Source organism: Bufo bufo, chromosome 7, assembly GCF_905171765.1.
Source record: "Bufo bufo chromosome 7, aBufBuf1.1, whole genome shotgun sequence".
NCBI classification, from domain to species: domain Eukaryota; kingdom Metazoa; phylum Chordata; class Amphibia; order Anura; family Bufonidae; genus Bufo; species Bufo bufo.
In genome coordinates, this window is record NC_053395.1 from 133,908,743 (window position 1) to 133,935,610 (window position 26,868).

Consider the following 26,868-nt stretch of genomic DNA (forward strand, 5'->3'; position numbering starts at 1 on the left):
TCATTAACCTGAATTTCAGTATATACCTATTCCGACTCTGTCAATAACACTGTCTCCCATGTACCGGATCTTATCAAGCTATCTTTTACAATAAGGTTTATATGATCATTATTCTGAACTCTATTCTGTGTTGTCAGTTTATACCTACTCATGCTGTAATTGTATATCATCTTGAATCACGTCTTATTCATGCTATGACCTGTCTATATTGTATCATAATAGACTTTTTAGGGGTCATTTATTAAATAAAGGTCCTTAGCGCCACCAGGTCCAAAAAAAAAGTCTGGTCGTTGTGCTGCAGGTTCATCTGATTTACCATTTTTTACCCCAGTTTTTGGTGTAGAAAATGGTCTAAATGTAAGACAGCTATGAAACTGTCTTACATTTAAAGCCACCAGCCTCTACATAACTGCAGAGGATCCACCGCCAGTGCAGGACTTTATTAAGACCAGCCCCTTTGATTTTCTTTTTTATGCACTATTGTATTAGCTTGACAAAGGGCCATATCATGGTGGGGCCCGAAACGTTGCTGTAACAATAATGCACTATATTAGGCTGGATCAATAAAGACATTCTTGTTTAACTGACACTGATGTACCTTGACCTTAGAGTTCATTTCTAATTTCTTTGGAAGTTGTTGTGGGCTCTTTGGTTACCATTAATTTTATCTGTCTCTTGAATTTGTCATCACTTTTCCTTTTACGGCCATGTCCAGGGAGGTTAGCTACAGTCTCATTCAGCTGATTAATATCAAACAAAATTTGAATGAGTATGGGAATATGAGTGATAAGGTTACACAGAATAGTTATTCACCTGTTACTGGCAATAATTATGATCGCCAGAATAATCGCAAGAATCCAAATGGCAGAAGATATTTGCCAAGTAATGTGGATCATTATCCTACTAGATACAATCAAGGAGGTCTATATAGAATAAATAATATAAGAAGATATATAGGAGATATAATTATAATAACTATCGCCCATATAGACAATACCTTAATAAATCCCACCAAACACCTTTTTCTCCCAGGTTGCAGGAGAGGAGAGAAACACAGGAAATCAGTTTATCCATTCGTTTCTCTGTCCTTTCAGATATGAGTTTTAAATCCCAGTAATTATCCCAAAAAACTGTCCTCACCAGAATATAAGGGAGGGGCATAACCAAAGAGTGGATTTGAGAACCAACTCCACCCCACAAAAATGAAAATTAGAAGAGGTCGTAGAAAAAACAAGACATTTTTTATAAGAAAAAAAAAAGGAACCATAAAGCCACCAGGTATATTTAATTTGAGTTCACAGTAATCGCTAAATACAGTCCTCAGTGAAAGGTTTTAAATTTGCCCCTACTGCCAAACTAAACCGCTTCCAGACTTATATTGATCTAAATAAATTTGTTAAAACTGTTAATTTAAAAAAGTATTTTTATTCAAAAACTGGTTCCTAAATGCCTGTAGGGAGCGGTACCACTCAAGTTGTAAAATTGGATTTAATTCCCCAACTGATAAATAATAATTGTATTGAAGCTTTCAGAAATGGTATTTTAAAAGAATTTGAGAACGTTAAACCCCTTGTATTAAAAAATTATTTGACCCGGAAAGAAAAAACTGTGTTGCAAGAATTGAAAAAGGATAAAAATCTGGTGATCAAGCCAGCTGATAAAGGGGGAGGATTCGAGATGATTATTATGGGGAGATGTATCTGCAATTAAATGACTGTGGTACATATCGTAAATTACGTTTAAGTATAAAAAAGAACTACAGACAATATTAGAAAAGGCTAGAAAAGAGGGTATTATAAATGAAAAATAATTTGCCTATATGAATGTGAGGCAGCCTAGAATACCAGTCATCTACTATCTTCCTGCGATTCCCAAGGACACCATCAACCCCCCTGGAAGGCCTAGTATGTCTGGCATACACTTGAGTAGAATATCTGAATACATTGATTTCTATCTACAACGATAGTTCGGACTATGAAATCTTTCCTTAGACACTCTCAGCATCTTGAATGTCTAAAAGGGTTAACATTACCTCTGGGCCCTATTATTTTATGTAAATGTGATGTAACCTCGTTGTATACTTGCATACCAGATAATGCAGGTATATAGGCCATTGAAGAAAGAATAAGTTAGGATGAAAAGGTCACTTGTGAACATGGGAATTTTATTTTACAGCTTAAAGGGGTTGTCCGGGTTCAGAGCTGAAGCCGGATATATCCCCATTTTCACCCAGGCAGCCCCCCTGACTTGAGCATCGGAGCAGTTCATACTCCGATGCTCTCCTTTGCCTTGCGCTAAATCACGCAGGGCAAAGGCATTTTCTGGAGTTAAGGTGACGAACCGGGTATTCCTTAGGGCTGCCAGGTGGAGGCTTCCGCCCAGCAGTGAGCCCGGTGACGTCACCGGCACTGATGGGCGGGTTTTAGTGCTGCCCTAGCCTGTAAAACGGCTAGGGAAGCGCTAAAGTCCGCCCATCAGAGCCGGTGACATCACCGAACACACAGCTAGACGGAAGCCTCTGTCCGGCAGTGTGTTATTGTAAATAAAAGAGACTTTGCCCTGCGCAATCCAGGGCAAGGGAGAGCATCGGAGCATGAAATGCTCTGATGCCAACATCAGGGGGGCTGCCTGGGTGAAATTATGGGTATGTCTCTGAACCCGGATAACCCCTTTAAGCTGAATTTACATGGGCTGACTGAGCAGCCAATTGTCAGGAAGGAAGCGTTCCGTCCCGACAGTCGGCTGCTCGTTCATTGAAGGATACCACTGTATTTACACAGAGCATTCTTCTTCACTGTATGAGGATGAGGGATGAGTACCGGGGTGAGTGCCATGGAATATATTCTTTTTCATTTTGGAATCTCCTATAGTGTACACTATTCTGTCATCCTCCTTGAGTTTTCAGGGTAAATCTAATCGTGCAGCAGCAAGCAGTGTTACTACACCAGTGAAGTTGAGATACTTTACAGCTGAAAAGATCGGCTCTGCATGGAGAAGAGACATTAGGAGTAGAGATAGCAAAGTTTTGAAAAATTTGAATCGGCTGATTCGCTGAACTTCGACAAGAAATTTGATTTATTCGAAATTAATTAATCAAGAATCGTCATAAATCAGGTATACCAGTATGTCATGGTGGCTGAGTGAATGTACGGATCGGGCTGATGCAGTGAGCCCGCTCCATACGCAGTAGGTGCCAGCTGTCTCATACAGCAGACACCTGGCCGCAATGACGGGAAATGGCGATCCCTCCAAACCCTGTCATTTAGATGCAGCGATCGACAAAAAAAACTGCATTTGTGAGGTAAGGCAGAGGGATACAACTCCCTCTGCCTTCCGATTGGAACCCACGCAGTGAAATAGCACCCTGGATGCACTTGACCTTTTGCCCACACACCCTGCTATTCCCCAGCTACTTTGTGAAAAAATTGCCACATTAGCAAGTATGGCATTTGCACTCCAACATTGCGTGATGCCTGCCGGCTGCTGCTTTTATGAACCCGTGCACTGCCAGTGTGTTCCTCACAGGTAGTCTCCCGAATAGCAGACTGTGTATCCCTCCCAGGTTTGGCTGCAGATCTCCCACTGCTTCTACCCTGCTATCTTACAGGCACGCTGCCACCCTCGCCCCCCTGATGATGACGATGCCCCCTCCTCACCCAACTACCATGTGCGATCGGCTACATCATCATCTACATCTGTTTGGTCATCACTTGTGTCACCCTCACCTATCTCTTGCGCACATCCCGTACCTCTCTCAACATGTGCTCCCACACGACTGTCATTATCGGTAGTCTGCAGCAGACTTCTCCTCCAGGTCTGGGCTGGCCTGTAACTACTGACTGTCCTCACAAAGCTCATACTTGCTGAAAAGCAGAGCAGAGCTGGTGGCATACATTACTTGGCTAGCAGAAGGAGCAGCAAAAGCAAGAGGCAGGTTCAGGAATAGGAGGGCACAGAGGCAGTTCCTGGGCCATGCCAACTAAGCCTGCTGTCAGAGGAACCCACCGATTCCTGGCTGTGTGTATCCGTTGTCACTTGAGATGATGTTGAAGAGCGAGTCAACCATTTCAGTACAGCTGGATTGTTGGTCAAAATATGACCGCTAGATGACAGTGGCAAGTGCTTTCAACTTGGACCCATTGTTCAGCCAAGGGGGTCGGCTGTTGTGATCTGGAGATCCGTCGCACCACACAGTCCCAGACATTCTCAATGGTATAGAGATCTGGCAATCGAGCTGGCCAGAGAGCTGCTGGATACCCCGAAGAGCATGTTGTGCAGCATGGACAGTATGTGGGTGGGTAGTATCTTGTTGGAAAATCACGTCTCGAGTCAAAAAAGACAGTAGACTGGACATGCCGAAGGCTGGTTAATATTCCTTCTACAAATACTAGACGGAAAAGACTAGTAGTGGTGTCTCCGTAATATGCTTGATGGCAGATGTTCTCCAGCCCCCCTATGAACTCTAACGTGGTCATCATTGGTATCAAGGCAGAACCTGCTTTCATTACTGAACACTATTGTTTGCTATTTATGCTTCCAATGGGCTCTCTCGCAGCACCAGTGCAGTTGATCTTGGTAATGTGACGCTAGCGGCAAACGAGCAGTGGAGTGCATGAATGCAGTCCTGCTTCAGGTAGACTGTTTCTTATGGTCAAGGAGGTCAATGCAGAACCAATTTGTGATGCCATGGATATACTTTGCTTTACAGCAGCTCTTTTTATATGGTAATCTTGACATGAATATGTCTGTCTTGACCATCCAAACCCTCTCTACGTGTGTGGATGCCCACTGCTGACCATTGTCAACCCCACCAATGCACTACAGAAACTTCTCGTTCCAACTGTTTCTGAGATTTGATGGACTGTTTATCTTTTCAAAGTCTGACTATTCAGCCCTTTTTAAAGTTCATTAATTGCACAAATAGTGCATGCCTTCATCTAGCAGGCATAGTGAACACTTAAACAACACCCAATCAACAGTCCTGTAAGAGAGAAGATTAAAAACAGTGCTGTGAGACCTACTATGGAGAAGAAATTAACAATTTAACCATGTAACTGTATCTAATCTAGTTATGATTAGTTCTAAACCAGGCTATAATTGTGCAGAGAGCACTGTCACAATAAGATGACAGGTGAAACAGAGAGCAATAATGAATAGATGTGACCAAATCTGCTGATCATGCTACATTTATAAGCTGAAACTTCATCCATTATTTAAAGGCACATGTTTTTCTTGCTCATTCAATCGATCAGTTTCTGAATCCATAAAATGAATAAATGCATATTCCCAGCAGTATGCAAAGAATTACAAGGACAGCATTTGATAATAATTAAAAGTGACTGGAGTTATTCACGTTTATCCCTAGATTATTACTGAAAATCATCTGTCACCAGACAACCCTGTTATTTTAGGATATCCATTATTATTTGCAATATATGGAAATAGTGATGGACGAACATCTGCCGGGATGATTCGCGAACGCGATCAAATGTTCGCGAACCGCAAGTTTGCGGCGGGCCTCATTCACTTTAATGGCAGGCGAACCTGAAAAACCTTCAGGTCATTATTGCAGCCACCAAATACTTACAAGAAGTGCACAAATCGTCCCACAACATGGACAGTGACATACCAGAGGGGGATCAATGGCAAAAATTCCCCCCAAAAATATGTATTTTAATCAGGGGCCATTTTTATGCGTCTTAAAGGGAAATTCTCAGAAATGTGCCCTGCTGGAGACTAGAAGTTTTTTATTTTAGGCCACGGGAGTGTGGTCCTTAAAAATTAGGCATTCACCTGACATAAAAGAAATTGTGATTATGTGGCTCGAAGTACATTATGCGGTCAATGGATAAAAGTTTTTATGTAGACCACTGGAGTACAGACCCCAAACATTAGGCATTCACTGGACAGAAAAGAACAAGTAATTATGTGGCTGGAGGTATATTAGACAGTTGTGTGCCAATGGCCACAAATTGTCTAAAGGCCTTCGAGTCAACCAATTTGTATGGCAGTAGTTGGCAGGCTAGCAGTTCCGACAAGCCAGCGGTCAGCCGATGGGCAAGAGGATTATCCAGTGCCATCATTTTTCTACGCTCGAACATTTGGGCCACGGAAGCCTACCTTGTGCCAGATGAACGCGATGACGGCACGGTGGAAGGTGGAGTGAAGGACAAATGGGAGGAGAGAGGAGAAGGAAAAGAGTCAGGATGTGGAGCACCAGGAGCATGACTTTGTGGGTTCTGACGACGTTGCTCCCACTGGGCTCAGTGATGGGAGGCCAGGTGCCTTCTTAAGGCGGTCATCCCTAGGTGAGAGTTGGGCTTACCACGACTTATGCGTTGACAGCACAGGCTGCAGATGGCAACACTATTATCAGCAGCTGACACGTTAAAAAAAAAGCCCACACTGCGGAGCCATGTGCCGGCATCCTGGGAGCGCAAGATGTGACCGTGCATGGTGGATGGCTTGCTCCAGATACATTTGCAGTCTGCTTTTTGCCTCCTGTGCACTGCGAGTTCTGCCTGCTTCTCCTCCCTATTTGCTGCTCCGTCTCTCCCTCTGAACTCCCCTCCTCTTCCTCTCTTGTGGGCACCCACGTGAAGTCCATCAACAAGTCATCATCGTCACCTTCACCAACACTGACATTAGAGATCTCGGAGTAGGCAGCAACAGCGGGGACCACCCTCCTTGGGCTGATCTGGGTACTGTCGTCTGAGCGCTGGGAGGCGGCCGTTGCTACCTCCTCTTCCTCATCCGATGCCAAGAATGGCTGGGCATTGGTAAGGTCTGGACATTGATGGGAAAATAATTCCTCTGACTCAAGTGGAGGGGCTGTGGTGGTGGTGGTGTCTTTGGGGGTGCACAAAGCAGAGAGTGAGGAGGGTGCTGATACAGAGGATGAGGAGGGTGCAGAAGCGGAAGGCTGAGTGAGCCACTCAACCAACTCTGTGCGTCCTTTGACATAATCGCACGCACCTTCTCCAACTTCCCACTTAAGCTCCAGACTGGTGCACCTGCTCGACCCCTACCACCCCTGCAGAACGGCCTGCCTCTTCCTCAGCCTATCATTTTCAAAATGACCCTGTGCCAAAGTCCCTAGAGAAGAGCAGTATTTGTGGAAGCAGGTATATAGAACCCCTTAATCAGTTTTTTGGGGGGGCACACCAATTGCAATTAGTTGTTCCAATGGCGTTTGTCCCTCTGTATAGCTGCGGTATCTCAGCAGAACCACACACAAATGCTGCACAATACAAATGCACTATCTATATAGAAATTATATTCTAGGTATATCACACCCCTGCCTCAATCAGATTTTTGGGGGGGCAACTGTTATATCACACCAGTTGCAATTAGTTGTTCCAATGGCGTTTTTCCCTCTGTATAGCTGCGGTATCTCAGTAGAACCGCACACAACTGCTTCACAATACAAATGCACTATAATATACTTTCTATGTTTAGAAGTATATTATAAGTATATTACACCCCTTAGTATGTCACACCTATCGATAGCACACCTATACCAGTCCTTAAAAGGACTTTTGTGTCCCTATTACCTACTGTTTGGTGTCTCTATACTCTCTAACAGTGTGTCCCTGCTACACACAGCAACCTCTCCCTAAACTGGCAAAGAACAGAATGTAAAATGGCGGCCCCATCGGGTTTATTTATAGGGTAGGGTGTGTGTCCATGTGCTGAAACGTCTCATTTGGCTGTCCTGTCCCACCTGATGGATGTGTCATGGGTCAAAATTGTGCACAATGCAAAGAATATGGTGCCGGCGGACATCGCCATATGTTCGGTGAACAGCGAATGAGCAAAGTTCGCCGATAAAAGACTGCCGGGCGAACCGCAAGGCCATCTCTATATGGGAATAGAGATATATATATATATATTTATCTATCACGAAAGAGAATAAACGAGCACCTCCAAAATATATGCATAAAAAAGGGCACAGGTGCACGCTACCTTGGCTGCAACACAATGTGTATGACTACAGGTAGCAGCGCACTGCGTAAGGCACAAAGAGACAGGTGAACGGTGAATACATGAAAGTGTAAACTGCTATACTTACTACAGTATTTCACAAAAGTTAGTACATCCCTTACATTTTTTTACACATTTTATTATATCTTTTCATGGGAAAACACTGAAGATCTGACACTTTGATACAATGTATAGTAGTCACACAGCCATTAATGTCTAAACCGCTGGCAACAAAAGTGAATACACCCTTAAGTGGAAATGGCCAAATTGTGCCCAAAGTGTAAATATTTTGTGTGGCCACCATTATTTTCCAGCACTGCCTTAACTCTCTTGGACACTAGAGTGTCACAGGTTTCCACTGGAATCCTCTTCCACTCCTCCATGACGACATCACGGAGCTGGTGGATGTTAGAGACCTTGTGCTGCTCCACCTTCCATTTGAGGATGCCCCACAGATAGTCAATAGGGTCTAGGTCTGGAGGCATGCTTGGCCAGTCCAGCACTTTTACAGTCAATTTCTTTAGCAAGGTAATGGTCGTCCTGGAAGTGTGTTTGGGGTCGTTATCATGTTGGAATACTGCACTGCGGCCCCGTTTCCGAAGGGAGGGGATCATGCCCTTCTTCAGTACGTCACAGTACCTGTTGGCATTCATGGTTCCCTCAATGATCTGTAGCTCCCCAAAGCCGGCAGCACTCATGCAGCCCCAAACCATGACACTCCCACCACCATGCTCGACTGAAGGCAAGACACACTTGTCTTTGTACTCATCACCTGGTTGCCACCACACACGCTTGACACCATTTGAGCATTGACAGGCTGACCCTCCACCCCTTTTAACCTCTGCAGCAATGCTGTCAGCACTCATATGTCTATTTTGAAAAGACAACATATGACGCTGAGCACGTGCACTCAACTTCTTTGTCGACCATGGCGAGGCCTGTTCTGAATGGATCCGCTATATGGTCTTGGCCACCGTGCTGCAGCTCAGTTTCAGGGTGTGGGCAATCTTCTTATAGCCTAGGCCATCTTTATGTAGAGCAACAATTCTCTTTTTCTGATCCTTAGAGCATTCTTTGACATGAACTGCCATGTTGAACTTCTAGTGACCAGTATGAGAGAATGTGAGAGGGATAACACACCTGCTCTCCATTCACACCTGAGAACTTGTAACACTGATGAGTCACATAACACTGGGGAGGTAAAATGGCTAATTGGGTGTACTCAGTTTTGTTGCCAGTGGTTTAGACATTAATGGCTGTGTGTTCAGTTATTTTGAGGGCACACTAAATTGACACTGTTATACAAGCTGTACGCTGACTGACAAAGTGTCAGATCAAAGCAAACATTTTATTATATCTTTTCTTGGGACAACACGTCCCAAGAAAAGATATAATAAAATGTTTACAAAAATGTGAGGGGTGTACTCACTTTTGTGAGATACTTGTATATCAAAAGTAGAAGCACTTTGCGCATATTTTTGATCAAGAATATATCGGGCCCATCCACCAGTAACAAGGTGGCTTCTAACAGATGGGACCTACTCTAACAGTCATGTCTCTCCTGGGCTTTTGGCCTAACAATTTCAGGGCAAAGTAGGATCCAGCTTTGAGATACTTTGATTAAAAGCACCAGGTAGATGGGCAGGAGTGCAAGAGAATAAACCATCAACTCAAAAATATATATAAAAAAGGTGGCCTATATATATAATTCTACAGTTTTCAGACAATGAAAACAAAACTCTCTATATGCAAACAAAATGCATTTATATTCGAAGAATGCATTATATGTGAACCCTGCCATTAAATGTCTCTGAAATTAGAAGAAAACCAGAATGTGTTCCATACTGTAAAATTGTGGAAGGACCATACAACAAGACAAATAGCCCCTTACAGATATAAAAAATATGGACATGTATTAGGACGTTCATCTCAAAACGCTGGTGGAACGCTGCTCTCTTCCTGCTGGTGATCCGGATGAGATCCATACATACAGTGATATACCAGAAGAAAAAAAGCAGGATGGATCTGGACGCTGTTCCTCAGGAGTTGAAACACAATGGTTTATTTGTTGAAAGCATATACATTAAAATCCTTGTATAACACATTTCGAAGAGGTCCCCCCTTTGAAACGCGTTACACAAGAATTTCTTTGTCCAGCCCATCCCTTGCTGCTTTGACACTGCCTGGCCATGTCAATCAAAGAAGGAGCAACGAGGGAGGGTCTAGCCACAGAAATGAATAGAGTTTGGGTGCCCCAAAAGCAACCATGATGCCTTGCACCAAAGACCTAATTAGGAAAAAGTATCGTAACTCAGGAACGAAGGCCCGGATCAACAAAAGAAAACCAGTATTTTAATCAGATGAACGACAACTATATGTCTATGCAAACAGCTGAAAAGAGGTTGCTGGTGACGGAGTCCCTTTAAATGTATCTTCTGTACTTCTAACTTGCTTTAATTTTGCCTTACCATTTTAAAGTGGTTATCTCATCCGAAAAAACCTTGTTAGATAGGAGTCTTTGAGTTCCTTGCATCTGAAGCAAAATCAGCAGCAGTTTCCAGACATTTTTCCTGCATCACAAAATGCAAGGGAATTTCTGAAAAGGTATTGACAACATAGGCGTGCGCACGGGGTGTGACGGGTGTGCCTGGGCACACCCTAATCACACCTCCGTGCTCAGCCTCCTGCACTGCCGCTTGACCCCCGGCTGTCCCGCACAGCCACAATGACCTCTTCAGACTGCTCCCATGCTCCGTGTTCCAGCGGCCGGCCGCGTAACGTCACTCCCTCCGACGTCACGTGCTTGCTCCGCCTACTTCATTAATAAAGTGGGAAGAGCAGGCGCGTGACGGAGTGAGTGACATCACGTTACGCTGCCGCCGGCCTAGTTTGAATGTATGAGAGCCTGCCCAGGGATTGTAGAATACAAGCTGGAGTCTCCCATTAAGTAGTACGTTTTTTACAACACTAAGTTTACAACACTTTACATAAGACCCCAGGCAGCCTCCACCCCCTGTTGGGGGTCACTGTCAGGGACACTCTGTTATGGGGGGGGGGGAGATCTGTGGATGATGACACATATATAGCATAAGATGCTGCTATATATGTGTCATCCACAGACCCCCCCCGGGCCCCACATAACAGTGTCATCCACAAACCACGGATCCCCCCCGCATCTGTATCAGATTCCACACAGATACCCCCATAACAGTGCCATCCACAGATATCCTCTTAATAGACAGTTAAAGGGCTTCTGTCACCCCACTAAAGTAATTTTTTTTTTTGGGCTAGTTAAATTCCTTATACTGCGATATATAAAAATTTAATGGTCTTACTTACTTTCCTTCAGCAGTTTCTTATGAGAACGAACTTTTATAATATGTAAATTAGGTCTTTACCAGCAAGTAGGGCGTCTACTTGCTGGTAGCCGCCGCAAAAAAACGCCCCCTCGTCGTGTTGATTGACAGGGCCAGCCGCGATCTCCTCCTCCGGCCGGCCCTGTCAGCACTTCAAAAGTCGCGCGCCTGTGATCATTCGCGCAGGCGCTCTGAGATGAGGAGGCTCGCCTCCTCAGAACTCCCTCAGTGCGCCTGCGCCAATGACATCACCGAAAGAGAAGACGTCATCGGCGCAGGCGCACTGAGGGAGTGCTGAGGAGGCAGTGCTTCCGCCGATCAACTGTTTGAAGAGAAGGCAGTGCTTGTACGAGAGCTGCCTTTTCTGTTCTGTTTACCTGCTCGCCGCAGCAATTGCAGTGGTAAGCAGGTGTAATTACAAGTATGGCGTCCCCATTACTTCTATGGGACAGCTGTGTCTATGTAAGTGAATACTTCAAAGTCGTCCCATAGAAGCGAATAGGGACGCCATACTTGTAATTACACCTGCACACCATCGCAATTGCTGAGGCGAGCAGGTAAACAGAGCAAATAAAGGCAGTGCTGCCTTCCCTTCAAACGGTTGATCAGCGGGGTGCTGGGAGTCTCCCCCTCCCACACATCTGATATTGATGACATATCCTAAGGATAGGTCATCAATAGTAAAAAGCGGACAACCCCTTTAAACCTTCCACTGCCCTCCGCCAGAAATCTTAATTGTAACAGTTTGTTTGTCTGAGATCCCTTTGGTATACTGACATTTACAACTTTGCCACTGTAGATCACCAGGGATACTGTAATTGACCCTTCTCTGTCCTAGACCACCAGAAATGCATAATGCTCTGTAAGTTCCTGAAACAGTCTTTTGTAGAAATCTTGCAGGGAGAATAGAAGTTAATATCCTCCAAGTGTTCACATTTAGTACATTACTTTAAAATCAGGTTATTGGTATTAAAAAACAGGTGGTTGGGAGGTTGAGGTTGTTAATTGCAATATCAATAGAATGGAATCAAAGGAGAGGAACCTATCAAAGAGGTCATACAGGATTAGAAAAAAATGTCTGCTTTCTTCCAAAAACACACCTGTCAATGTTATGTCTGGCACATTGGAGCTGGGTGAGCCCTATGACAGCTGGACACTTGCCAAAAAACTAGCCAATCAGGGCAGACAAGTGTGATCTTTTGACACTCTGTCTCTTATTACTGTTTTTATGACAATTGTTATATTTATGAGCCCTTGTTCGTACAGAGAATAAAACTATGGAAAAACTACTACAATATACCATCATACAGGATTTTGTCCACTTTTTATTTTTCCATTCATGTTAAAAAAATAAGAGCAAAACAGGTCATTTTTATATATATACCAAATATTTGCATAGCATTTGTAATATCAATACCTCAGAATTGGTCAAATACAACTAAAAATATACTATATTCATAAATATAATTTTCCATATTGTTAGCTAGACAATTGATTATTTCGTACATTGCCTATTCATCTCCATATCCATGTCCAAGGTAAAAAAACAAAAAAAACAAGGATAAATAGAAAAAACACTGCCACCCAGTGGTATAACATAGCAACACACTTCAGGCAAAAATCACAGACCATATATACAGTACAAAAAAACAAAACAAATCTGTGTACACCGAGATGAACATGTCAGCAAATTCTAGGCTATAACCACAATGACCAAATTATTAACTTTTTTATCTATTCAAATTGATTTAACTGACTTTAGCTCAGTTTTCCTGATTCTGTAATTTAAAGGGTTATAATTTTTCCGAAAACACTACTAAGAGCCTTTTCCATTGGGTTTTTCACTGATCACAAGCATCACATCTTTTATGCAGTCTCCAAGCAGCATGACACTTGGTGACATCGGGTGGAACTTCACTGGGTCAAAGAATCTAATTTCTTCTCCAACATTTCTCAAAAGTGACCTGTAAAAGGCACAAGACTTAATTATTAGACTACCTTCACATCTGCGGCTGGCTGTTCCGGCAGAGAATGCCAGGAATCAGACGGACATGCAGTGTTTTTTTGTCCGTCTGATTATCAGCATATTTGCTCTCTGACAGAGCCCATTATAGTTAAAGGGATTAGTGATACTTGTGTAAAATGAATCGCTTCTGCTGTTCTATGTGAGAACAGCATATGAAAGAGGGAGAGAAGCTGAGCTCTGTGATATATGTTTATATGAGTTAGGAAGGATTTCTTAGTAAAATGCTGAATAAGTCCTGCCAGGACTCCTAGGAGAGACCATGAGTGTCCTGATGACCCTGCCCACACAGAATGACTGCCTGTGTACACATTGATACAGGGAAAGCTGTCAGTCATCCCGTGTGGGTGGGTTCATCAGGACTCTCACTGTCTCTCCTAAGTGTCATTTCAGGATTTACTATGTTGTTAAAGGGGTTTTCTGGGAATTTAATATTGATGACCTATCCTCACGATAGTCGGTTGAAGAGAAGGCCATGCTCCGTGCAAGAGCAGGCTTCCCTTCACTGTTTACCTGCTCGCCGTTGACATCGCAGAGGTGATCAGGTGTAATTACAAGCCGTCCTATTCACTTCTATTGGAAGACTTGTTCTTATACACTTGAATAGGAAGGATCTGTCCCGTTGAAGTGAATAGGATGGCTTGTAATTACACCTGCTGACCGCTGCGATGTCGACGGTGAGCAAGTAAACAGAGCAGAGAGGTCAGCTCTCGCATGGAGCACAGCCTTATCTTCAACCAGCCGATCGGCGGGGATGCTGGGTGTCGGACCCCTGCCGATCTGATATTCATGACCTATCAATACTAAAATCCTGGAAACCCCTTTAACTAAGAAATTCTGCTCCAAATGTTATAAACCTATATAGCACAGAGTTAAACTTCTCTCTATCATATGCTACGTACTTGCACATACGGCAGTAGAAGTCATCTGACAGGAAGCAGATGTGTAAGAGGTTACCATTAGCTGGCATACAGGAGATGGGACCTCCATGGAGGTGGGCTCCATTACTAGTTTTCCGCAGTGAATTGGTCATACAATTTTCTTTATTGAAATTAATGAGCGTTACAGAAATACAGCAGCTTATGTTTAGGTGACCGTTAGATTATTTGATATCAATGGAGAGGAAGCAAGATAATGTAGATCCCTCCAAGAAAAAAAAAAATCTTAGCACCCACTTGTTCCTGACATTAGGATACCAGCTCCTGAATGTCCACTGATATGACCTTCTAACATACTGCATTTCTATGGCAGGCTACGCTTGTAAAAATATACTGATAACAGCCATTTAGTGAACAGTTCATGTATTATTTACTATTTTTCTTCATTAAAAGTTATGTTTATATTTTTAATATTCTTTATATTTTACAATGGTTATTTTCCTGGTTTTAGCTGATCTCCACAAGTGGATAAACATTATTCCAAGAAAAACACTCAGGAGGAATTGTATGAAATTAGATTCTTGGTTCTGATAAAACATTACTATTTATGATAGTACAAAATGTATCTTGTTCATGTATCTTTATATCACTGCAGGATAAATATGGTTTCATTATATCAGAATTAGCCCATTCCAAATACTGAACGATGAGGTGTGAAGATACTGCAGTCCACATGACAACCGTATAAGGTATAAAAATGCATCAAAAGGAATTGCAACTACTCTTCATCCATTCAACATACAGCTCTGCAGATCTCCTAGCTGAGTGAAAATGTTGAAGTGTTGTACTTTGTTGAATTCTGTTGTATAGAAAAAACTTTTTTTTCATAGCCACTGCAGATATATGGTGACTGTATTCATGTAAAAAAATTATTTTCAGTGCAAATGAGCACGATTTTTGTTAAATATGTGCTTCAACCCAGTGAACAATACAGTAAAAACTATGGGGCACATATTTTAAGACCGGCATTTTAGACCCTTATACCTGGCGGTGGATCTCCATAACTTCAGCGGATGCTCCGCCAGTTCTAAATGTAAGACAGCATCCTAGCTGTCTTATATTTAGACCTTTTTCTACACCTGAAACAGGCATAGAAAATGGTAAATGAGAAAGGCCTGATGGCCTGCCCACGTTCCCACCTGCTTTTTTAGACCTGGCGTAAGCGGGGAGAAGTTGAGGAATAAGGCGGAACTAGAACCTGAAATACGCCTAATATAGGCATATTTCAGCTTAATAAATGACCCCCTATACTTGCAAATATGGAATGACAAGAAACGACTTGCTTTAGGATTACTTATACCACCTCTACCAGACTCAAATTAAAGTCTAAGAGGGTCATCTATTAAGACCGGGTTTTAGACACCGTCTTAATAACCCCTATATATGCCGGTGTATCTTCCATACATAACTTCGGTGTATCCTGCACCACTCTAAATGTAAGCCGGCTTCCTTGCCTAAAACAGGCATTGAAAATGATAATTGAGATGGGTTTGCCGGCCATGCCCACTTTTTTAGTTCGTGAGAGGGAAAAGTCACACTCTGTCACAGCCTGTAAACCATATTCCTGCCTTAAACAGTCTCCAGCCAACTAATTAGTATTGAGAGGAACCAGAGAGGAGAGGAAACCACACAAAGTGTGCAATTTGCATTGTAAAATTATATATCCGTGACTTTTCGGTAAAAGGTATATGCTACACATTTTTTTCTTAAGGCTACTTTCACATCCGTACTGCCCCAATGCATTCTGAGTGGACGCGGATCCGCTCAGAATGCATCCGTCTGCCAGCGTTCAGCCTCTGCTCAGCAAGCGGACACCTGAACACTGCTTGCAGCGTTCGGGTGTCTGCCTGGCCGTGCGGAGGCAAACGGATCCGTCCAGACTTCCAATGTAAGTCAATGGGAACGGATCCGTTTGAATTTGACACTATATGGCTCAATTTTCAAACGGATCCGTCCCCCATTGACTTTCAAAGTAAAGTCTGGACGGATCCGTCTGAAGCTACTTTCAGACTTCGAATTTTTTCTACAATATAATGCAGACGGATCCGTTCTGAACGGATCCAAAGTCTGCATTATATGAGCGGATCCGTCTGGGCAGACCCCAGACGGATCCGCTCTGAACGGTAGTGTGAAAGTAGCCTAATATTGACCGGATTTGTAATATGCAATCCAGTGACACAGAAACCATGAAATTATTTTAGTTAGCACAATTTTATAAAATAAACAAATCTAGAATTTTACATTAGGTATCTATAAAAATAAACAAATCTAGAATTTTACATTAGGTATCTATAAAAATGGAAATGTGTAAAACAACTTTGAAATTAGCTTAATAGTTTAAACTGCAAATGTATACGAAACATAAAAAAACGTTGTATTATAAAACCCGTTTTTCAGCAGTGTTTTAGCGTTTAAGCTTGGAAGTAAATTTGTTCTGTCCATCATCTGACTTTTTTACTTGTCATTGTGTTAGTGATAGTTCTTGAACTAGAATCCATGGAAGCTTTGTGCCTACTCCTCAGTTGGCGTATGGTGCTATGGACAAGACCCTCAGAGACTCTGCTACGAGTTCTTTTAACAATTTTGTCTTGGTAGTTTGTGCGAGTATTCTTCTTTGATACTGCTTTAGATACGTTTGGCTTTCTTTTTGCAGGCCTTTGTGAAGCAAATTGTGACTTTTCAAGTGCCTTTCCATGCTCCTCAGTAGACTGTTGACTCCTTCGGCCTCTAACTTTCTTACTGGGCTGAAGAGTCTGAACTATTCCCCTGGTTGGTTTTGCAACTTCTGTCGAAATTTTTCTTCTTGGCTGCTTATTGCGTGCAGCTTTACCTTGTGTTAGTTTTTTACCCATTCTAGTGTTCTTGGACTTTGTGACAACCCTAGGTTCTATTCTTGCCCTGGTTATCCTTGTTGAGGGTTTAGAAGATTCTCTTCTTATAACTTTCTTTGGTTTTAATGCTTTTGTAATCGATTTTGTAATAATGGGACTATGCTGGGTGTCCTCCTTATTTTGGGTAAAACTGGTATTAAAGGGGGAAAGGCGGAAATTTGCATATGGCTTATCAGTGTGTCCAGTCTTCACACAGGCTGTGCTTGCTGATGATCCACATCCTTTAATGCTTGAATTTAGATCTTTTCCTGTGCTAGATTCAAAATGTAGAGAGCCAACAGAACAACTACTTAAAGACAAAGACTTTTTAGAATTACTAGACTCCTTTTGCTCAAATTCTAGGTTATCAACATTCACATCACTACTCAGTGTACGAAACAGCTTCCGAACACAGGGTGCCTTAATACCCATACCACGCAAAGAGTTTCTTGGAGGGGTTTTAAGAATGCGATTAGTCAAAGGGTCATAATACTTCAGAGTGGATTGCTTATATTTGTAAAATATAGAGTCTCTACTATCAGTAGAGTATCGGTTACGACCTCTGCTATAGACTGAAGCCGCTTTACTAGTACTTGGTTTTAAGTCTGGATGAGAAAGAACATACACCATTGTCTTGGGTTGTAAAGGAGTTAATATTTTGGTGTAGTACTCTGGAAGTTTTAAAGCACAAGTCCGCGTTTTCATGTCTGGTGTCTTTTCTTCCACAACATCAAAAACCCCTTGTTGTTCATTTCTAAGTACTTTTTTCTTTATTACAGGAAAATTGACCAAACTTGTCTGAGTACCATGACTTACTTTAACAATCTGGCATCTTGAAACTTGTCTGCATGTTCTTCTACAGGGTTTAGGAAGCTTGGGCTGCACCAGTTTTTCTGATATAATGCTATCAATATCAGAGTGATGATCTAATAACGGTAGCACATCAAAGCTTTCAGATTCTTTCAAGACTTCAATTTTTACTTCACATTTCTTTGCAGCCTCTTTATTCTTACGATGTCTCTTGCTGCCACCATTTATTAAATGTCCCTCTTCGAAGTAGCAATGAAATTTTCCTTTTCTAAACTGTTTAACCAGAGATTCTACTTTTAAGTCATCTTCATACATGACTTGAGACCAGGTTTTACCAACAAAAGATGGAGGCACGTGAGGCAGTGCTGGAAGAATTTCTTCTTCTGGGTCAGACTTTATATCTTTTTCTTTAATGGGACTTGTTCTTAGAACACACTTAAGTTTTGTCTTGTAGTCTTCATCAACATTTACATTGGACTCCTTGAGGAAATCTAAATTTATCATCTTTGAATGATCTTCTTCAAACTGAATTGGTACATTCCAGTCAAAACTTAAGCTCGAGGCCTCAGTTTTACCAATAATGGACTGAACATTTAAAGATAAAACACTCTCGTTATCTTTTTCTTGAAGCATCTTTGATGAGGAATTTTGGCAGTATTTCCATATGACTTCATCAATTATGTCATCCACCGTTGTTTTATTGCCTCTTAATATATTACTTTCATCAGTAGCATCTCTTTGCCTTTTGTCCACCAGAAAATCCCTGAGAATATTGTCTTTCCCCTCCTGAGATTTAAATATGTTTTTGATGCCACATAATGATCCTGAGGTCACGTTGTAACAGCTGCTTTGGGAATGAAATGGCCTGTTTTCCAAACCAGTTGTAGAACATGTGGTTACATTAAGCCCATGATGCCTCTCTCCATAAAGTGTCCCTTTATTTTTACTTGATTCTACACATAATATGGAATGAGGTGTATCACAACTATTGTTTTTCTGCTGGCTAGATGAATTCAAAGGCAAACACTTAAATGGAGAACTGCACGTTGCAACATTTCCTACTTTACCTTCTATTTCTTGGCAACAAGTTAATTTAGTGTTAACATTTAGAATACTTTCATGAGGTCCACCACTTTTGGAACTGTGTCCCTGTTCAAGATTTCTACCATAACATTGAGTAAATGTAATTTTCCTGTAGTTGCACTGTGAACCACCTGTAGATAAGTTGTTCATGCCCAAGCTTTGACTTAGTACCATAGAAGGAGGCTCATTTCTTTGTGTTTGGAAATGTGGATTACAAAGCTGGTCTTCTTTAGTAGAAGAAACTATGTTTGTTTCTGGTATATCATCATATGTTGGTCTGAAAAACAAAAGCAGAAAAACTACTTTAGAGGTTAAAGGGAACCTGTCATCAACTTTGTGCTGCCCATACTAAAGGCAGCATAAAGTAGAGACAGTTGAGTTGATTTCACCAGTCTGTCATTTAAAAGTTAGTAGTAAGTGGTTGTCAAGAACCAACATCATAATAATTGCAAACTGGGCCTGGAAAAGAGTCATGGCCAACTGAGAAGAGTCATGGTTATTCAAAAATTCCTGCTCTCCCTGCCCACCTGCTGATGATTGACAGTCTTCTACCTAGTTTTCTTTCTTTCTCTCTAGAAGAGAACTGCTAATCATCAGCTGATGGGTGAGAAAGCAGGAGATTATGAATAACCCTGACTCTTCTCAGGTAGATTTGACTCTTTTCAAGGCCTGGGCAGTAATGATTATGATGCTGGTTCTCGGCAACCACTTATTTTTAGCTCATGAGTGAGGCACCTCTGAAATCATTATTTCTCTCACTATTTTATGCTGCCCTCAGTGAGGTCAGCATAAAGTTGATGACAGGTTCCCTTCAAGGAGACCTTTGACATGGAAAGCTTAAAGGGAATATGTCACTAGCGACCTCAATAGTCAACTCTTTGCATAGGTAGATAGTTGTGGATAACCTGATTAATGAGCTGTTTTTCTTTTATTGATCCGAGGCTCTATTCCGAAGTTATGATTCTTTTTGCAATCAGCTTTGCTCCTCGTGCACCCAAGCTCCAATTCTTTTTTGTGGTCAGCCACTGCCTGGCATTGTCAATCAGAGCAGCAAGGAATTGCATGACCACAGAAAGGAGTGGAGCTTGGGTGCAACAAGGACACCCTTATTACACCAAAGAGAATTCTATATCAAATCAATGTAAATGAAATATCACCCTTTGCTTTCTCTAGAGTAAATATACTTTTGACAAGCTTTCTTTAAAACAGAGATCTTCTAGACTACTTTTTAATTTGGTTGCCTTTCTTTGAACTTTCTATAGCTCTCTTATATGTTTTTTTGTGAACTGGTGGTCAAAGCTGGCTCTATACTCATTATGCAAGTGCATCAGCACTTTATAAAGCAGTAAAATAATGCATTTTTTCTCTAGAAGCCATGACATTTTTAATACAAGATAATGGGGCAGATTTATGAAAACTGTATGAAAGAGAAACTGTCTGACAACCAATGCAGAGTTTTTATTTGTCAAGCGCATTATTAGAAATGAAGGCTGTGATTTCTCTTGCTATGGCAAAGACAGTTTTATAGATCTCACCCAATATCTTGTTAGCTTATGATAAAGCAGACTGGTATCGAGTACTGCAACCCCTGATAAAAAAAAAAAGTGAAGCACCATAATTAGAGGATGTTCATCCAGCCTTCTAAGGGCACAAATCACAAACATGACACAAAACAATGTTTAATATGTGAACAGTTTATATTTGTGAAATATACCTTAAATGAAAGTAAACTATTTCAATTAATGTTTTCATCAAATAGAGGAAACAATTATGGCATCACATTGTAATTTGCATACCTAAAACTTACACCAACACTTCTTATTAGCCATTGGGCCTCACACGAGCGATTCGGATTGTGTATGGATCTGTTCAGTAAAAAACTGATGGTTTTGCAAGCAGGTTCAATAAGTTTTGTCTGCGATTTTGTTCAGTGTTTCAGTTATTTCCGCGCGGGTGCAATCAGTTTTTGATGCGTTTTTCATGTCTGTGAAAAAAAACCCTGAAGAATAACAATCTGCATCTCCTAGCAACCAACAGTGAAAAACTCTTTGCATTCGGATGCAATCCGTTTTTCACTCAAGCCCCATTCACTTCTATGGAACCAGAGCTGTTTGAAAAACGCAGAACATAAAACATGCTGCGATTTTTCCTGAACGCAGAAATGATGAGTGAGAAACAACACTCATGTACACAGACCCATTAAAATGAATGGATCAGGATTCAATCCGGATGCTATGTGTTTGCTCTATGCATGGCACTCGGACGGAAAACTCACTAGTGTGAAAGAGGTCTTAATGTCTCATTACATGGTACGATATTACAGCAGGTAGTCGGGAAGGAAGCGTTCCTTCATGACAATCTGCTGCTCGCTGGTGGAGGAGACCGCTGTATTTACATGCACCGATCTCCTCCAGAGTATGGGTAGGTGTAGTCCCATACTTACTCATGCGCACAAACGATCAGGTTACATGATGGAGTGTTTTGCTCGTTGATTGTATAATCGGCGGTACAGTTACACTGATCGATCATTGCTAAAGAACGTTACTATAAATGCTCGTTAGCGATAATCAATGCGATTCTCAGCCCATGTAAAAGGCCCTTTAGACTTGTCTGCTTGAAATAAAACATGGCCTTAGTAAGAGAGTTTTCCACTGGAACAACAAAAAGGATTATAAAACTCCTTCCAGAATCTGTTGGCTGCCCCAGTCAGCTGTGTGGACAATTTGGTGCACATGTAAACAAAAATTGGATTTTTTGTACTCACCGTAAAATCCTTTTCTCGTAGTAGGCATTGGGGGACACAGCACCATGGGTATATGTCCAACTACCACTAGGAGGCGACACTAGACTTAAAAAAGTGTTGGCTCCTCCCCGTTGGGCTATACCCTCTCCACAGACACTAGGCAGATCAGTTTGTACTAAAAGCAGTAGGAGAGAGAAGAAAGGCAAGGAACCAACAACTCCCGTACCGGGAAAGATCAAGAGACCAGCCCGGAGAAGCGGAAGTAAAAAAAACCAAAAAAAAACATAGGGTGGGATCTGTGTCCCCCAATGCCTACTACGAGAAAAGGATTTTACGGTGAGTACAAAAAAACTAATTTTCTTGTGCATGGCATTGGGGGACACAGCACCATGGGACGTCCCAAAGCAGTCCCCGAGGGTGGGAAAATAACAGCCATGCCACCTGTTGGGCATACAGGTGCGGAGAACCATGTGACCCAACAGGAGAAAAGCATGGAATAGGCAGGAAGCCACATAACCAGGGAGAAACCCCAATGAAGCCACAGTGACGACTGCCAGCACCCCAGGACAAATGCCTGGGAGAACGACCCAAATGCAAGAAGGCGGCAAAGGGGAACACCGAGCTCAGCCGAAGGCTAGAGAGAAAGTAGGACAGCACCGCGTATCGGAGCTACCTAACATTCTAATAGTCTCATGTGAAAGCACAAACACCCTGAGGCCAACCCCTGGCGGGCCAGGGGAGCAAGGGAACATGGAATCACTGAAGGCCAAACGAGTGAGGGAAGCCATAGCAAGGCTCACATGTGAAGGGAGCAGGTCTCCCCTCACCGCAAAGCAGGTGAAGAAGTTAAGTGCCCTATTGAAAGGAAAAAATCCCAAAGGCGCTAAGGAAAACCGCCAACCCTTGGAAGGGGAGGGGGTTGTAAGTAAAAACCAGAAAAAGAGAAAAGATAAGACCTGCATCCCCAAACTAGGGGACGAGGAACAAGCCTCTGAAAACAAAATACCGCTGAGAAGCGCAAGACCGGAGAAACTCCGGCCAAATGAAGTATCAGGGAAAAAAGGGGACCAGATGCAGGCCCAGGAAATCTCAGAAGGGGCACACTGGAGTGAGGGAAGCCATAGCAAGGCTCACATATGAAGGGAGCAGAACTCCCCCCACCGCGAAGCAGGTGATGAAGAGAAGCGTCCTATTGAAAGGTGAAAACCCCAAAGGCGCTAAAGGAAACCGCCAACCCTTGGAAAGGGAGGGGGTTGTAAGTAAAGGCCAGAAAAAAGAAAGGATAAGATAAGCCCTGCATCTCAAAAACAGGAGATGAGGAACGAGCCTCTGAAAACAAAATATCGCTGAGAAGCGCAAGGCCGGAGAAACTCCGGCCAAATGAAGTATCAGGGAGATGCAGGTCCAGGAAAACTCAGAAGGGACACACTGGACTGAGGGACATGGGAGGAGAAGGAGAGCACTCCCAACAGACTAAGGAGGAAGGTTCTACAAACAGGAGGAAGTCCCTCCCGAAGGAGACCATAAGGTTGAAATGCAGACCGTAGCACTAAACCACTCAACACCAGGTACTTGACGTGGGAGGATGGTAAGATAGACACGAATCCCAAGAGGTCCACAAGGATATTGGAACCCGCAAGTGGAACAATCAACCCAGGCCCCTCCCAAACAACGATTATCATGCAGAATCCGTGTGGTCAAATGAACGGGGACAAGGGATCCAAAAAGGAATACAAAAAGGAGTACCCGCTATGGGCTCGCAAGGAACCAGGAACTGAACTACCAGAGGACAACAAAAAACTGAATATCCAAGAAAAAATTAAAGGAACCATCATATGGGAAGGAATTGGCCATGGACAACTAGCCATTCAAGAATAGTGGCTAGCAATCTGCATACATTGTCCCGGGGAGGGCAAGTACGGCGGCTTGGGTTGTACCACTAAAACAACAGACACCCATATGCATAAGGAATGGCGAAGTCGCCATAAAAGAAACGGGAGTGACTACACGAAGTGTAGAAACCAGCTGCGACCGACATACAGAAGACTCCCAGGGGGAAAGAGTACCAGACAGGCGCAGACAATAGCAAGGTCCCAGGGGACTTCCCTCTGTTAGATAGTACAACTAAGCAGAGAATATAAGGGAACACCCGGACCCAGAAGGAACTACGGAACCCTGTCCGATGCCAGAACAATCAGCAGAAAATTCACCTACCAGGGAGGACGTCCAGCGAGGATAATGTCGCTGACCCCAGAAGGATTCCGTGTGGCGGAGGACATCCCAACACGGAGAAGATCCAGTGGAGATCACTGTACTCCACCAGGAATGGTCCGCCCTGTAATAGAAAACAATGCGGTATTCCTTTATAACATGGGGAACGCGGAGTGCAGCAGACAGTAGAATTTTGATAGGGATGGCAAGAGCAACCCTAGCACAAAAGCCAACAACCACCTGGCCATGGTGTAGGGTGCGTGGTTGTATGTGGACCACCCATCAGAACAGATCAGCCCTATACTGGGCAATAGACCGACAAGGTGGAGGAGGGGGTTGGGCTGGCCCACCCCTGCCAGATATGGTTACCATGTACATGCTGAACCAGGATGGCCGTTGAGGACAGTGCCTTGAGAAGTACAAGGAGCACGACAGTAACGTGGCAGATGTATGGAAAAACCAAAAAGGGAAGTAACCAACATCCGCAGAACAGATTAGAGCCCGGGGAAGGAAGCACCCAGTAATACAGCAACTGTATGGGCCACAGATTGCACCATAGGGCCCAGCACGTGGGTACTAAAAACACACGCCTAAAACCGAGGTAAAGTGGCTGCATGTTGCACTCTAAGGAGGGTGGAAACAAAGCCACAGCATCCGGGAATGCGACCGCATTTGGAGAGAGCAGGTCCTCAACCTGTAAGGTAGAAATACGGCTGTGTAGTGTAGAGACACGACCAGAGAGGTGCAATGGTACAGCATCTGGAGATGGCAGAGGTACTAGGTCTAAGATTAGAGCGACGTGGCCGCATGGTGCACCCTAGGACCAGAGAAGTGCAACGGCTGCCCCGTAGCAATGGTACCTATATTCCGCTCGGGAAGGAGAAAATAGGGCCGCACGGTACCACAAAGAACGACAGGTACACACCACAATTAAGTAAGTGCAATGGCAACTGAAGGAGGCCCTCTATTCCACCAGAAAAGAGGGAAACAGGGCCGCATAGAACACCATAGAGCCAGACAGGTGTAATGGCTGCAGCATCAGAGACTATGCAGGAGCTCTACCTAAGAGGGGAGTAAGATGGCTGTTTGGTGCACACTATGATGAGGGAGGTGCAGTGGCCACGGCAATAAAAGGTGGCCTCAATATCTGGTCCGGTAAGGGAAAAATAGTGGCACAAGGTACAAATAAGGCCAGACAGGAGCAACGGCAACAGCCTCTGGAGATCGTGAAGGTACTCTACTGTGAAGGGACCAAGGTGGCAGCCTGGTGCCCACTAGAACCAAACAGAGGCAATTGCTACAGCAATTGAGTGGCCTCTATATCTCGCAGGGAAGGGAGAAATAGTGCCGCACGGAACACAATAGAGCCCGCCAGGGATACTGGATACAGCATCAGGAGATGGTGTAGGTACTCTACCCGTGAAGGGAGCAAGGTGGCTGGAAACAGACAGTTGCAATTGCTACGACAATTGAAGGCGGCCTGTATTTCTCGCCCGGTAGGGGGAAATAGTGCCGCATGGAACACCATAGAGCCAGTAAGGAGTAATGGCTACAGCATCAGGAGTAGGTGTAGGAACTCTACCCATGAAAGTAACAAAGCGGCTGGAAACAGACAGATGTAATCGCCACGGTATAGAAGCCGGCCTGTATTCTCTGGTACAGGCACTACAAAAGAACCTTTAGAGGCCGAGAAGGGTTGCCAACCCTACAAGTGGCGTCTGCCTGAATCATCAGCTTGCCCAGAACATAGCCCCTGGATAGGGGAACCAGGAAGGTCTGTCGTGTACAGCTTACGAGAGCGTACGTACCAGAGACACCACGTAGGTGTGCCAGTTGTTAAGCACGGAGACGGCTGCCTTACCTGTGCGGTAATTACCTGTGCAGGCAGGAGAGCGCCATCCGAAAGTCCGCCAGAGGGGTACCAAACCTGGGTACGGTAGGTACCACCATGCACGTTTGACTTGACCACACAGAGGGATTCTGCATGGTGGAAGAAAGACCGCCTGATGCTCTGTTACGAGGGAATCAGTGCAGAGGTGTCCCCAGAGGCAACTGACAGAAGGCTTCGTCACCAGCCTCAGGCCTGTCCTGTGGCGACCTGAGGATGCCGAGGAGGGGTGGAAGCTAGTTGAGACCACCCAAGGAGGGTCCGTGGGCTACTCCTTGCGTGACCCTGTGTACCTGAGCGTGACCCATCTGTAGGGAGGACCCTGGGGAAGGGGGGGGTGAGAGGAGACCGCAATTTGGGCGAGTCAGGCAAGGATCCCATGGCTTGAAATGGAGGGAGCCCATTCAGGGGGAACCTACACACAAAAGGGTGGGAGGGGGACAATGCGACCACATGGAAACCTCCATAGACAACGGACGCACGTGAAATACTGGATTGGCAGGCAGGAGAGGCCCCTCCCAGGCTCCCCCCACGGAGGGGGGTGACGGAGTAAGCCCGGGAAGGACAGAAAGTGGTCGGGGAGTTACGGCCTAGTAGGCCCGAAAAGCCGGGGCCTAAATTAGTGGAGCGCGGCCGAGGACGAACGGCCGCGATCGCAGAAGTGCCCCAGAGCTGTCGCGACGAACGGGGGCCAGGTGGGGGAGAGAACTTAAGAAGCGACCCCCAGAGAGTGAAAAACGGAAGGCCAGGGGGCTTCTGGGGCCAGGATACAGCTGAGATAAAAGTTTCTGCTGGGGCCTGAATCCACAACCTACTGTATCAGAGGCAAGGCACTACCAGAGGCAAGGCATTTACCCACACAGCAAAGAGAGCTGTTTTAGGTATCGGGGAAGGGAGGAGAGGGGGGGAAAGCGCCCAGACCCAGGAAAGAGGGTGGGAGACCTAATCTAACATACTCGCCCT

At 43.9% G+C, this 26,868-nt stretch overlaps 1 protein-coding gene across 3 annotated transcripts in view; it reads right to left on the minus strand.

Annotated features, from left to right (window-relative positions):
* Positions 1-16,446: 16,446 nt before the first annotated feature.
* The window catches only part of ZDBF2 (zinc finger DBF-type containing 2), a 73,111-nt gene continuing 62,689 nt past the window's right edge, over positions 16,447-26,868 (minus strand). For 2 of the 3 annotated variants that reach the window (XM_040440984.1, XM_040440983.1), the window contains one exon: positions 16,447-19,340. In XM_040440984.1, the coding sequence (XP_040296918.1) occupies positions 16,742-19,340 (2,599 nt within the window). In that variant the 3' untranslated portion in view covers positions 16,447-16,741. Of the gene's footprint in view, positions 19,341-20,859; positions 21,016-26,868 lie in introns of those variants that run through there. The other variant, XM_040440985.1, reaches the window with a different exon arrangement.